This window comes from Empidonax traillii, unplaced genomic scaffold (genome assembly GCF_003031625.1).
Source record: "Empidonax traillii isolate 1590-97213 ecotype Southwest subspecies unplaced genomic scaffold, ASM303162v1 scaffold331:size1191723, whole genome shotgun sequence".
NCBI classification, from domain to species: Eukaryota; Metazoa; Chordata; class Aves; order Passeriformes; family Tyrannidae; genus Empidonax; species Empidonax traillii.
The window spans coordinates 204,038-216,919 of record NW_020955524.1 but is presented as its reverse complement, the minus strand read 5'-3'; the positions used below and the strand labels follow the sequence as shown (position 1 = coordinate 216,919).

The 12,882-nt window shown below is 50.1% G+C and overlaps 2 protein-coding genes and 1 non-coding gene across 4 annotated transcripts; 1 reads left to right on the top strand and 2 right to left on the bottom strand.

Annotated features, from left to right (window-relative positions):
• Nucleotides 1–822: 822 nt before the first annotated feature.
• RPS3A (ribosomal protein S3A) lies at nucleotides 823–4,546 on the bottom strand. The gene is made up of 6 exons (XM_027891790.1): nucleotides 4,413–4,546; nucleotides 4,052–4,155; nucleotides 2,656–2,843; nucleotides 2,272–2,480; nucleotides 1,581–1,690; nucleotides 823–989 (listed from the first exon to the last, which is right to left on the bottom strand). The coding sequence occupies exons 1-6, from the start codon at nucleotides 4,472–4,474 to the stop codon at nucleotides 868–870; spliced, it is 795 nt and encodes a 264-aa protein (XP_027747591.1). The 5' UTR covers nucleotides 4,475–4,546; the 3' UTR covers nucleotides 823–867.
• Nucleotides 1,262–1,331, bottom strand: LOC114061389. The gene has a single exon (XR_003572105.1). It is a non-coding gene; the product is annotated as a small nucleolar RNA SNORD73 (small nucleolar RNA).
• A 150-nt stretch (nucleotides 4,547–4,696) lies between the features above and the next one.
• On the top strand, nucleotides 4,697–7,631 carry LOC114061367 (ribonuclease CL2-like). 2 transcript variants are annotated; one of them, XM_027891792.1, is made up of 2 exons: nucleotides 4,697–4,809; nucleotides 7,101–7,631. In XM_027891792.1, the coding sequence occupies exon 2, from the start codon at nucleotides 7,107–7,109 to the stop codon at nucleotides 7,536–7,538; it is 432 nt and encodes a 143-aa protein (XP_027747593.1). In that variant the 5' UTR covers nucleotides 4,697–4,809; nucleotides 7,101–7,106; the 3' UTR covers nucleotides 7,539–7,631. The 2 variants fall into 2 exon arrangements, with proteins under 2 accessions (XP_027747593.1, XP_027747592.1); XM_027891791.1 differs by lacking the exon at nucleotides 4,697–4,809 and adding an exon at nucleotides 6,563–6,695.
• Nucleotides 7,632–12,882: the final 5,251 nt, after the last annotated feature.

Sequence of the window (12,882 nt, the reverse complement as noted above, 5' to 3'; positions counted from 1 at the left end):
ACTTACCAAACATTTCACAGGACTAATTCTAAACATGTTCATAGCACAAAAAACTCATTTCAGCTAGAAAAAACACTCTTCCATTTTGAAGCCTGAGTAAGAAAAAATGCTATCAGATAATTAACAGTCTTAAACTAAATCAGCAAATCCCTTAAAGTATGCTTTGTTTTCAAAACACAGACCCTTGTCTTTTTCAGTATAATTTTTCCCCCTGAAGTGTCACAGGTTTTTCAGCCATGATTTCAGTTACTCCTCAGTTCTGACAGAGGTTAAAAACCAACACGCAACCCCCTACTGCTTTTGAGCATTTCTACACTGCTCAAAATAAACACTGCTTCCATAATCATAACTACAACTTTAAGATATTTAAACAACTTTTGATTATGGGAGACCGCATCTATCCCACAAGAGGTTGTATTAAATTACCACCGGGAAGCTTAAACATACACATGTAATTTTTAAGCAAGTAGTCCAAATAAATCCCAAAGACTTCCCTGTAATAAAAAATTCTGAAACAATAGAAAAATCCTGAAACAGTATTCCCGTTTTTCCTGTACGATGCTCCTCTTTGAGGCAACCTCTGCACACATACACAAGATTTCTTTTGTGAGGACCAGAACTACTGGAAAAACCAACATACAGAATCCACGAAAAGGACAACCCCCCTTCTACCCATCTTGCAACACCAATCATGAAAACCACATCTCCAACACAAACGCTTTTTTCTTTTTTTCAAACCAAGGCAATAGGGTTTACCTTACTGAAAACCCATCCACACATCCAGCACCAATACTGTCCAGTAGCAACACAGGCAACCAAACATTAGTTCTGTGTATTAAAACTTTTATTTTCCACCAATTTTTAGTTTCAGACAGATTCTTGCACGGGCGGCTCGTATCCATCGGCTCGCTCTACTTTAGTGCCTGCCTCGTCCCCAGAGGGCTTTCCAGCACCGCCACCTTCACCATGCAGCTCCATCAGCTTGCCCACTAAAAAGAAGCAGCAACAGAAATAGTGAGAGATACACCTGTTTAAACAGTTTTAAATTTACTCAATTGCTCATCACACGCAAACCACCAGAACATTTAATACAGGTATGACCAAGTCCACTCCAGAAAGCTCATGGAACGAGAAGACGCTGCTGCAGTAACTGACGGTCAGAAAGAAACAAGACTGAATGAAGTGCAACATAACACAACTACAAATTAAACTTTTTTCTAAAAAGACTTGGACTCAAGAAGCTACTACTGCATTACATGGGAATGTCAGAAAATGGGAAAATATAATCATTCCACGTCATTTGGGACCGAAACATTTTGTCATCATTCATTCCCAAGGCAAAGCCTTTAACTGTTCAGCAGCAGTTTCAGGTGAGAATTTTAAAGGCTCTGAACTCAGTGCTCACTGCTTGGCTTTCAATCCTGGAAGCCACAAAGTCAGACGAGGACACACCCATTCAGTACAACAGCTACACAAGTCCATGATGCTGCTGTATCTTTATCCTAAAGCAAACGCATTTCAAGTGACTGCTTCCCACATCCTCCTCCAGGAACACCCAACATCTGCAGTAACCGACTTACATTCAAACTTGGGCTTCTTCAGCATCTTAACCTTGCGGACGTAGACGTCGTGCAGAGGGTAAATGGACTGACAGGCCTTCTCGATGTCCTTGCCAATGCTGTCTGGGATCCTGAGAAACCACAGAGCACCATGGTGCCACAACGTTATAAACTCTGCCTGCTTCTTCATCAGCAACACAGGTTTAAAAAAAAAAATCTTTAAGAGTACAAAATAACCTACAGAAGTTCACATTATTAATGTGAACATTTTTCTTCAAGTACGTTTAGATTCTAAGACATTTCCCCTGCAGTGTTAGAAGGAGCATAGGGCAAGACCCATTTTGAGAGCAAATCTCCAATCAAACTTTTGGAAGCAAACATCACACTTAGGAAAACTTTCTTCTATCAGAAGAACCCAGAACACTCACAGCCCCGGCTGATGAGAATTACAACTTCAGTCTGCAGAACCAGAAATCCTCTGCAAAATCTGCACAATTTAACATTTATGCAAATGTGACAGTGGGTACAAGTCAAACAGGATGCAGAGACCAAGAGAAGCTATCTGCAGAAAACGACCTCTGGCTTTCCAACATGAAGGGCATGTTCTGGTCTCTGCCAAATGGCATGTGAAGCACCACCATTCTCCAAGTTCTCAGCACCAACCAACCACTGAAACTACAGGGGAGAAAAATAAAACACAGCCAGAGCTTACAGCTTATTGACAACTTCCTTCAGGTCATTGGTCTGCACCTCCCGGGTCATGATTTCCATCATTTTCCTGCGGATCTGCCGGACCTGCTGATGCTGGGCATAGGAGGTCTTGCGGATCTGGTTATTGCGCTTCTTGGTGAAGCCCACGCAGAAGAGGCGCAGCAGGTAACCATCCGTGGTCTTGACATCGACGTGGGCTTCAATCATTGTCTGGAAAAGAAAGAGCCATTTACACCCCCCCCCATGACAGAGAGGTTCCCCAACCCCCAAACCCTACATCATCAACACCCGCCGCAGCCACCCCAAACACAGCATCGCAATGCTCCAGTGCTTCCCCCTCTTCCTAAAGGCTCCGGCAGCAACACAGACCTTGTCGTTTACACACCTGCCATTTTTTGACCATGGAGCACATTTTGTCCCGGGTGAGGTCCATTCCATGGAAGTTGGTCAGACAATTCTTGCCCTGAACGTCCTCAGTGATCAGTTTGAATTTGCGGAAGGCAACCTCGTCGTTCTGCAGGTCAGCCAGACTCACTTCGAACACACGGCCCTTCAGCCCATCAGAGGCAATTTCTGTGTGATGGAACAAAATGAAACACCTTTTATCAACATTAGGAGCGCACTGCTCAAATCAGACACCGAATTCCCACTGGATGTTTTCTCATGGTGGTGATCACAGAATCACAAAGGCTGGAAAGGCCTCCAAGATGGAGCCCAACCACTGGGGATGCAATGCCAGGGCCTTGCAGTGCTGCAGTTCATTTGTGTCTTGAGCCAGATCAAATCCACTCACAGAGCCAAACAGCAGGTTTTGTCAACTCTGGAAGGAATATTTCTAGGTGACTGTATCAGATGTGGGACATGAACACCAGCACGCCACGGATTCCACCACGTGTAATACTCTGAGTGGTTTTCAGTGGAGTGGGTTCTGGAATATTGGAAATTACAAACCACAAAGAAAAGCAAAACTGCCACAGCAGAGATGAAGCAACAGTCAACAGCCCAGTCATTTCACAGCTCCCCCTCCAACAACCATTTCAACACGGGTTGATTCACGTTTGGTTTACAGTGACCCTTATTTTACTTGTTTCGCGTGTTACAGTTCGAAGTAATGATCATCTTTATAACTTTAGTATAGAATAACTATTTAGCCATTCTGCATAGCTAGGCTTCCTAAAATACCGATATCCCCATCCAGATCCCCTCCATCCCTAACAGAGGTCTCCTTTTCCCAAGGTGTGCCAGATCCTATAAAAACATCTTTACCACTCAGTGATACACTTACACGCACTCACGTTAAATCAGCAATTCCAGCTCTCAACAGAGACAAGACACCTTTACCCAAAAGGTTTAAATTTTAGTCCCTTGGCATGCTGGTCGTTACGTTCCTGTTATGACCAAGATCTCCCGTGGCACTGTCCCACATCTCCCCCTGTGACAGTCAGAATAACTCCTTAATTCTTTCCTCCAACTCACCAGCCTACCACCACAGCAGCTCATGAGAAACTTCAGGCCTATCCTATCCTTCCATGGTTTGGTTTCTTGTACAAACAAGAACCCCACCCTGCAACTAAGCTCATTTATTTAAACAACTTGCCCAACTCAAGAAAACTCACTCAAATCACCCAACTGAGCCACAAGTGCCTGTTCTTTTTTTAATTCCAGGTTCATATTACTACGAGCAAAATCCACTTGTCAGCATTTCTTTAACCGAGTGCCGCCTGGAGCCAGCGCACGGAGCAGACGCATGGCCCTCCACCGTAGGAACCCCAACTACTCACTAGTTCCTTGGGTCCTGGTGACAAGCGTCTTCCCGATGTTTCGGATATTAAACATCGCAGGTGCTTTGACATCATACCAGTCCTTCTTGGAGAAAGGATCGACCCTTAAAGCGAATGAAGGAAAAAGTTTTCTTTTAAACGACTTTCTCGGGCCACGCCGGGCTTCAGTAAAGCCTCCCTGCCCACACGCCGCCCCTCCAGGCCCAGGCCCGCCCGGCCGCCGCCATGACAGCCCGGCGCCCGCTCCGGCTGGGCCGCCGCCGCCATCCGCCGCGCATCGCCGGCATCCCGCCGCCGCGGCGCCTCCCCCGGCGCCCCGGGGCACCGCCCGCCCGCGGCCCGGCCGCCCTGACGCGCTCACACTTTCTTCTTGGCGCCCTTCTTGCCGCCCTTAGTGAGGCGCTTGTTCTTGCCGACCGCCATGGTGCCGCGCGCGCCGCGAAAGGGCGGGGCGCCCGCTCTCGCGAGATTTTACGAGACCGCCGCTCGCGCGAGACCCGCGAGCGCGGGGCCGCTTCGCGCCGGGAGGGGCCGAGGGAGAGGGGCACCGCCCTCTCCCGGGCCGTACCACGGCCGGACGGAACCAACGGCGCGGGGGGGGCGGGGGGAGCGCCTCGGAGCGGCCGTGCCCGTGAGCGCCCCCGCCCGGCCCAGCCGCACCCTGCGCCCCGCGGAGCGCCCGCACCGCGATCCCGGGGATCGGGAACCCGAGAGCCACAGGGACGGGACTCGCTGCGCAGGCTCTGCCCGGGAGAAAGGTAGGTGCCGCGGGGTAAAAAGGTGCATCTTTTATACAGTAAAGTTTACCTGAACCCGCCTATCTAATACGTATTCTCCGCCTAGCGAATGCCCATCAGTTACGTTTCCTTCCTGGTGCCTTCAAGCTGAATTATCTGTCCCCAGGCTGAGTCTTCTCGCCTTTTGTAAACGTAACTGGTGTCGTTGGAGAACTTCTACAGTAGAAGTTTCTTAATAAAGAAAAGAGCTTTTGTGTTTTAAGCGTTGTGTAAGGTTACGTCATACAAATAAATATGCATTAGGTAGGCGGTTCGTGTAAACTTTACTGTATAAAAGATGTAACTTTTTACCCCATGGTGTGCTTGATATGCGGAAACCTTCACCTGGCACCCTGCGCAGAATAAGCAGTGTCTCCTTTCTAAACTAGTCTCTGTGTCTGTGTTTAGAGAGCTCCCAGAATCGGCAACATTCCCATGCCATGGGGCACAGAGGGAACAACCAGAAGTTGCTGGTCTGGGCTGCCCCAAGTGCCTCGGCTGATGGCTCCTCTCGCCACAGGGCAGCAGGAGGCTCCGACTAGCCCACCTGGGATGGTGGGCAGGGATGAAAGAGGGAGATGCAGTGCCCAGGACAGCGCCAGGCAGTTGGGACTCCCAGGGACAAGAAAGAACCACATGGCCACATGTGGTTCATGAAAAGGCATCACAGCGACCTCTGGAAAGGATACACTTGAGGGTCTGCTGGGTAGAATAGGCTCCAACACAGGTACCCATGCCATGCCAGCTAGAGACAGCCCATTGCCAGACATCCAGGCTTGTTCCTCCTCCTGCAGGCATCATCCCTTTTCCACCTGTGCCAGGACAGTGGAAAGCAGAGGATGTCCGGGGGGGTTGTGATGAGACATGGTGGGCCTGGGACAGACAGGGGGGCAGCTCTGTGCTGTCCTGGGGTACGAGTAGGTCAGGTGACATGATGACACACACTCAGAAGGTGCATCTCTCAGCTGTCCGTGGTTCTGAGGCCCACTCCTTGTCCTCCTTGAATCACTGGTGGGCTCAGAACTTGGCTGCTCATGGAGGAGAAGGGCAACTGAGGCCTCCTGTGCACTTTGTCTCATTTACCACTTCCCATCACAGTCTCTATCATGTCTTTGGAGAGGAGGATGGATACCACTTGTATCCAGTTGTGACAGCCTCTCCTGGGCACTGCATGCCTCTCCCCCTGGTGGGGACATGCTTTCCTTGGCAGTCCATCAGGATGGGGAAGGCAAAGGGATGGGTCTTTGGTGGGCTCAGGCTGGCTCCTGATTCTTTGCTATTCTGTGCCTCAGTGGAGTATCTGGGAGCATATGAGGTAGCAGTGAGGCAAAATGCACTTCCCAGGGGTATGAACTTGCCCACAAGGGGACACAGGGGAAAGGGACACATAGCTCCTGAAGCACTGCAAGACAGCCGTAGATGTGCCACATCTTCCAAGACGAGCAGGAGCATCTGTCAGCTGTGCTTGAGGTGATGCTGACATCCTGCCCCCATCAGGGATTTAGGTATCTTTCCCTGCCACCCAAAGGGGCTTCGGTGTCCTGCCTCTCCTGGCACAGGTGGCCAAGGCCAGAATGCATGATCCAAGGCAACATGGGCAGGGGACTCCAAGGGGATGTGCACAGACAGTCACGTGGTTCGTTAATAACTACCTAATGACCTTGGGGGGGGGCCAAGAGGGTGAGTGGGGCCTCCTGGACACCTGTCTCTTCCCAGATGTCCACTGGACCTTGCTCTTTGCTCTTCTGCCCCTCCTCCTGGATCCTTGCCCATTGGGCCCAGCTGGGGCCGGTATAAAAGACGTGCAGAGGAGTGGGAGGGATCCCGGAGATCCTGAGGCCAAAAGGGAAACTGAGGCGCACACACAGGTGGGGGTGAGGGATGTGTAGGGGAATGTCTGTGGGAGGGGGCTGTGAGGAGCCCAAGCATTCGGTGGGGGAGGGAGGCTGTGTGTGGGATTTGGGTGTTGGGGCAGGGACCCCATCCATAGGGGACCCAGGGGTCTGAGGAGCAGGTAGTTCTGTAGGGGACTGGGGCTTCTGGGGAGTGCATAACTCAGGTGTCCATGGGGTGTCCTATAGGGAATCCAGGCATCCAGGTGAGACACAGAGGTGGCCCATTTGTCATGGGGTGGGTCCCCATGCATTTAGAGGGGATTTGCAAGGGACCCGGGTGTTTGGGAGGGGGAATTTGTCGAGAAATCAAGCATCCAGGGTGGGGTTTCCAGCTGGGGGACCAGAAGTCCGGATGGCCCTAACCCCGCTTCTCCACAGGTGTCCATGGCAGGCTGGGTGCTGTGCGTGACCCTGGTGCTGGCGGCACTGGCAGGGGCGGAGGGCGAGACCCGCTACGAGAAGTTCCTGCGGCAGCACGTGGACTACCCGCGGACATCCACGCTGGCGGCGCACCGCTACTGCGAGACCATGCTGGCGCGGCGGCGGGTGACGGCCCAGGGGAGGCCCTGCAAGCCCTCCAACACCTTCGTGCACGCGCCGGCCCGGGATCTGGTGGCTGCCTGCTCCCAGGCGCCTGACGAGTCGGGGTTCCAGAGCACCCCCACAGCCATGGGCATAACAACCTGCCGCCTGCGGGGCGGGGACACCCGCACCCCCTGTGCCTACCGCGCCCGCCAACTCCAGCACCACGTGCGGGTCTCCTGCCGCGACGGGCTGCCCGTGCACCTCGCCGGCACCTACGCGCCCCCGCAGTGAGGCTGGCCGCGCAGGGGCTGTAGGTGGGGGATACGGATTCTCCTTCCTGCTGGAGGCTCCATTAAATGCCTGAAATAAAGGAGGTGTCACAGGCCTGGGTTCCAGCATCAGCTTCTGGAGGAATACTGCGATCTCACCCCTCTCTGGTTGCCCCTAAGCCCCTTGGGTGCCCCCAGCCCTGTCCAAGGTGGACCTAGCCCCCCATGTGCCTTCTAAACCCCTGGGTTTTCCCAGCCTCATGGGTGTCCCACAGACCCCTAGGGTGTCTGATCTTTCTTGTGCCCTCTCTTCCTTTCTTGGGTATTCCACAACTCCTATAGGTGTCCCATAACCACCCCCAATCCCCCAGCCCAGGGTCCCCCTGATCTCCTAGGTGTGCACCCAGCTCTCTCCCTCAGTATCCTTACCCTTCAGGTGTCACATTGCTTTTCTGGATGTACCATAGCTCCCACAGGGTCCCAGAGCCTCCCATGTGCCTCATAACCCCCTGGGTACCCCCAACTTCCCCCACGTCTGCCCCATAAATCATCAAGTGCCCCACAGTCCCCTCTCCCACACACCTCTGACCCCATCTGTAGACTCTCCTTGGCTGAAGCCGCTTCGGGGCCCCCTTGGTGCCCCTGTGGGACTGAGTCCTGGCTGAGGCCATACACAGCTCTGGATTATCACCCCACACACACACTGAGTACACATGAAACATGCACTGTGCACACAACATACAACCACACTCGCAACACAAAACGTACAACACTCACACCCCTGCTCCTACACCTGGCACACCTATACAAGCACAAACACACGGGACGCATATACAAGCACATACACACAATACACATACACTACATGTACACACACAAGTATTTTCTCGGGTTTGGATGGGATTTCAGCTTGTGTTCATCACCTCTTGTCCTTCATTCCTCCCCATCAGTACTTACCAGTACACCTATAATCTCCCCCTGCCTGAGCCTTCTCTTGTCCAGGCTGAACAGTCTCTGCTCTCTCAGCCTCTCCTCTGATCAGAGATGCTCCAGTCCCTTCATCATCATCAACCCCTTGCTGGACTCTTTCGAGTATGTCCATGCCTCTCATGTACTGCCGACATCCAGGTGCTGTGCTGCTCCAAAAAAGCAGCCCAGATGCACCCAGAAACTGTAGCTGAGGAGGAAAAGAAGTGCAGTGAATGGACTTCCTGATCCTTTTCTTTTGCTTCCTCTCCAAGGTATCTCTTGCTCATGTGCCTTGAGTAGCTCAGCTGCCCTTTTTCTGGAATTCAGCAGAAAGACACTTTGAGGGCCCTCCATGGACTGGGGAGCTCCAACTCTCAACGTTGCCCCAGTGAGAAGAGCACCACTCCCTGTGCACTGGAGAGGAATTGGGGTATTTCAAGAGCATTTAGGGCATTCCTGGCCCAGCAACTTCCAGCAGACTCACTTCTCCACCCTGTGTTTTAACCACTGCATTTATTACTTAATTCCTTTCTCATTTAGGTACTTTCGTGTCCTGCCTGTCACAGCCAAATGTAAAGTTGTGAGGTTTGTGGTTGATTCTGCTTTGTAACACCACAGGGAGACATAAACTATCATCTTTGCTTTGTGAGTGAGAGTTAAGTGGCTTTCCTAAGGTCACAGAGAAAGTCAGAGACAGGAGCTCAGTTCAGGCCTCCTCAACCTGATTTAATAGCCTCCCTTCCCATTTACGTGCTTTTATCTGAAGAAAAGATAAAGGTCCAACCAGAAATGTTTCCAGAACAGCACTATATGCCACCAGAGTACTAGCCCTGAGTGGTACCTGCTCGACTTTTATGCCCAGAGTTTGCTCCGACAGTGGTCAGCCTGCCCTTCTCACCCGCTGTATTGTCAAACAATTAATTCCTTTGCCAGGAACTGGCTGTTTCTTGTTTAGCACATGGAAATTAAGCAAATAATGCTGACTCGCATGCTTTGCTTCACTATGGCTCACATGCTTCCAGTTCCCAGCATTTGATGGTACAAAATGAGGGGCATGAGCAGTGTGTTAATATTTGCAGTGCTACTGTGGAAATTTGTTTCTGCTTCTTGAAAAGCAGGGGCATTTTTGCAGAACCATAGCAGGGAATTGCTTAAGCAGGCACTGCAAAGGCCTTCAAAAATATTTACTCAGCAAAGTCAATACCAGACTCCATGGATTTGGCAGAGTGAGTCCTGTGAAACCAGGCTGTTGCTGCATGCCATACATGCCAAAATTGACAGGGAAAAAGCTTCTCTCCGGTGTTATCACCTGCTCTTAAAATATGCCCTGCACAAATACAGCAAAATACAACTGTTTTCTATGCAGCATTTGTTCTAATTACTTTTTCCACGGAGTTTTGGTCCTCGACCTTCTTATAACCAAATAATTCATCAGAGCTACATGACAAGCTTTCCAACATCATGACAGCTTGAAAAGCTCAGTGAAGAGTAGAAGCATTTGTAGAAGTCAGACTTGATATACCTCTAAAGTCAAAATCTCTTTAATAAGCAGTTACTTCTCTAACTTTAGGCATTAATTTTGCTCTTTTAAATGAAAAACACTAAATATTTTTAAGAAATCATCAAAGGAAGGAGAGAACTTTACTTCTTCTACCCCTCCAATGTTATGTTTTTAGTTCCAGAAGGAAATACCAGGTATTCCTCTTCATATTCACTGTTTACATGCTTAAAATAAAGCGGGTATCAACTGAGATTTCAAATAATCCATTCTTTTTCCATTTGAATGTGTGCTTTTTTTCATAGCTGTATCTCACTGAGAAGATCCAAATTGCATAGACTGATTTTCTTGAGATTTTTGGTCTGTTTTGCATGAAATACTGCTGGTGGAATTATGGCAGCAATAGGAATGGGCTTCATGTGACCCTAGAGATGACTATTGAAATCGCTTTCCAAGTCTGGCTGAAGAGAGGACCTTTTACTTTCTCATATGGCCCATTTTTGAATGAATGTGCAATTTGAACAATTTAACCACAATGACTAATTTCTTACCATCGTATTTCTATGGGTCTTTTTTTTTTTTTTTTAAATTGTTTCTTGATTTACTTGAAGAATGATTGTTTGGAGAGACTAGAGCTCTTCCTTTATCTCCAGTAAATGAAAAGGCCCTGGAGCTTGGTTTGACTGGTGGGGCTGAGGGGCTCACTATCCCTTGTCACTGAGAAGTGGCAGAACCCATCCTCACATTTCTGTGACCAGGGTTTTAAATGCTGGAATGTTCCCACCACTGCCCTATAACAAGTGAGGCCAGAGCTGGAAAAAAACTAGTGCTTTCTGTGAAGGTCTGAACAAAGAGGAAGAGAAAGGATCAAGCCTCCAAGAGTACCTAGGAATTTTGCTCTGAGCTGCATCCCAACATGCCATATGTGGCAGTCAAAGGGGATCTTATCTCGCTCCTGATGTCTTCTAAGTATGTGATAATGGCCCAGGTGGCTGACAGAGCAAATAACCAACCTCAGTTTTTTTCCACCTACACACAAACCTTGGGACAGAAGTTCTTGAAGGAGTCAACACTGACACAGAAAACAATTCCTTCTTCCCGCAGATACCTCTGTTTCCTTGATTCAGCTATGTTTTTTCTGAAGTCCTGGCACATACAAAGAGGAGCCAGAGCAGCCCTTGGCTCAGTCCCTTTCTCCAGGCATTGGAGGCAGTTGAGGAAGGTGCTTGATGTGCACCACAGACCTGCTGTCCTTCTCCCTGCAGCCCCATACTGATGGGTGGCCTTTTCTTTCGCTGCTCTCTTCCGCTTCTGTGCTTCAGGACACCCTTCTCTGACTGCCCAGTACGTGCTCATCACTCCTGCTGCTCCACCAAGGGCAATTCATGCCTGTGGATGCTTCCTGGCGGCTCTCCTGGCCAGAGGTGCAGAGGGACACATGGTAGTAAGTCCCTGCTGACTTGAATGGGGATATTTGTATGGCTTACATGCGAGCTGTCCCCAGTTCCCCCTCTCCAGGGGGACAGATCAAGGTCATTGGTCTGTGGCTGGTGGGACATGTCCCTGCACATGCAAGCGTGCAGGGTGAGAAGTGCTATTGGCAAAGCAATCACATGTAACACATCTCTGGAGGACTACGTTGGCTTTTACTCCTGGAATATCCCCCAGCTTTGAGGAGTGCTCTGAAGCAGGTAGGCTGGGTTACCAGACCACTGGGCAAAAGGGCTTCTAGCAGCACTGCCTGCCCAGTGCTTGTCTTGGGTCTCAGCCTCATCTTGTGTAAGAAACACAACCTCCCCACCAAACTCACCTGCTCCACAAATGCACCACTCAGCAGCTGTGCCCCACTCCTGGGAGTCTGTTCTCTGTGGGATAGCAGGCACTGGCAGAGAGCTCTCTTGCGACCTTTCTTGTGTCCACTAGGAACCTGGTCAGAAGGAAAGGGGCTGCCAGGCAGCAGAAACCCTAGTGCTTTTCTCCAGTTCTCCAGTTCAGGCATTGACCCTAGGACCCAAAACCTAGGACTGTTTAGGCCAGAGAAGCATGAGCCACCATAGGGGAGAGTATCATGAAAACCTGGAGATAACAATTTCTGTTTACATGAGAGCAAGAAGCCACCCACCCCATCTTAAAATAATATAGCTGAAAAAGCTACGAAACTATTGTTAGCCTCTAGTCTGCTGGGAATGCTACTGCAAGGTGCCAGGACCAACACCAGAACCAGTCTCAAGTGCCCAAACTCAAGGGAAGGAGTTTTGATCAAGTTAACATCCCATGCTGTGCAGGCCCTGTGCTAATACCTGTAACAGTGTTTGTCACTAATTTGAAACTCGGCATTCAAAATGGATCCAATCTTGTTTTATGTGGGCTGGTTGAATGTTTGGCTATTTCTCGAGTTCCACTGAGTACCCAGCCTCAAGCTTTGCATGACACTTGCCTTGCATATTATTTCCCTCTTGCCAGCACAGCTTGAATTTGTCATGGCCAAGCCCTTTCTCCATCAGTGCTGTCCTGCAGAACTGCTGCCAACCTCTTCCCTACAGCCATGCTTAGAAACTGAGTCACGTCTTCATCTAATCTCAGAAAAACATGGGGGGCTCCTTCAAACAGGTTCTCCAGCTGTTTCACCACTCTGCTGACCCATGTGAGACCACATGCAGCAAGCAAGTCAGAGCCAGAACTTTCCAGAGTGATGTGTTCCAGATGATCTGCTGGACAGAGGTTCCCAAGCCAGAAAACTCCTGCCACGAACGCTGGAGGGAAGTGGACCCAAGAGGCAGATGCAAAAAAGTCAGTGTATTAAAAAATCCCTGGCAGCCACAGTTGGAGCCATCCCACATTCTTCCAGCAGGCAGGGACATGCACAGCCTCTTCCCTAAGGGAATCAGGGTAAATTCAT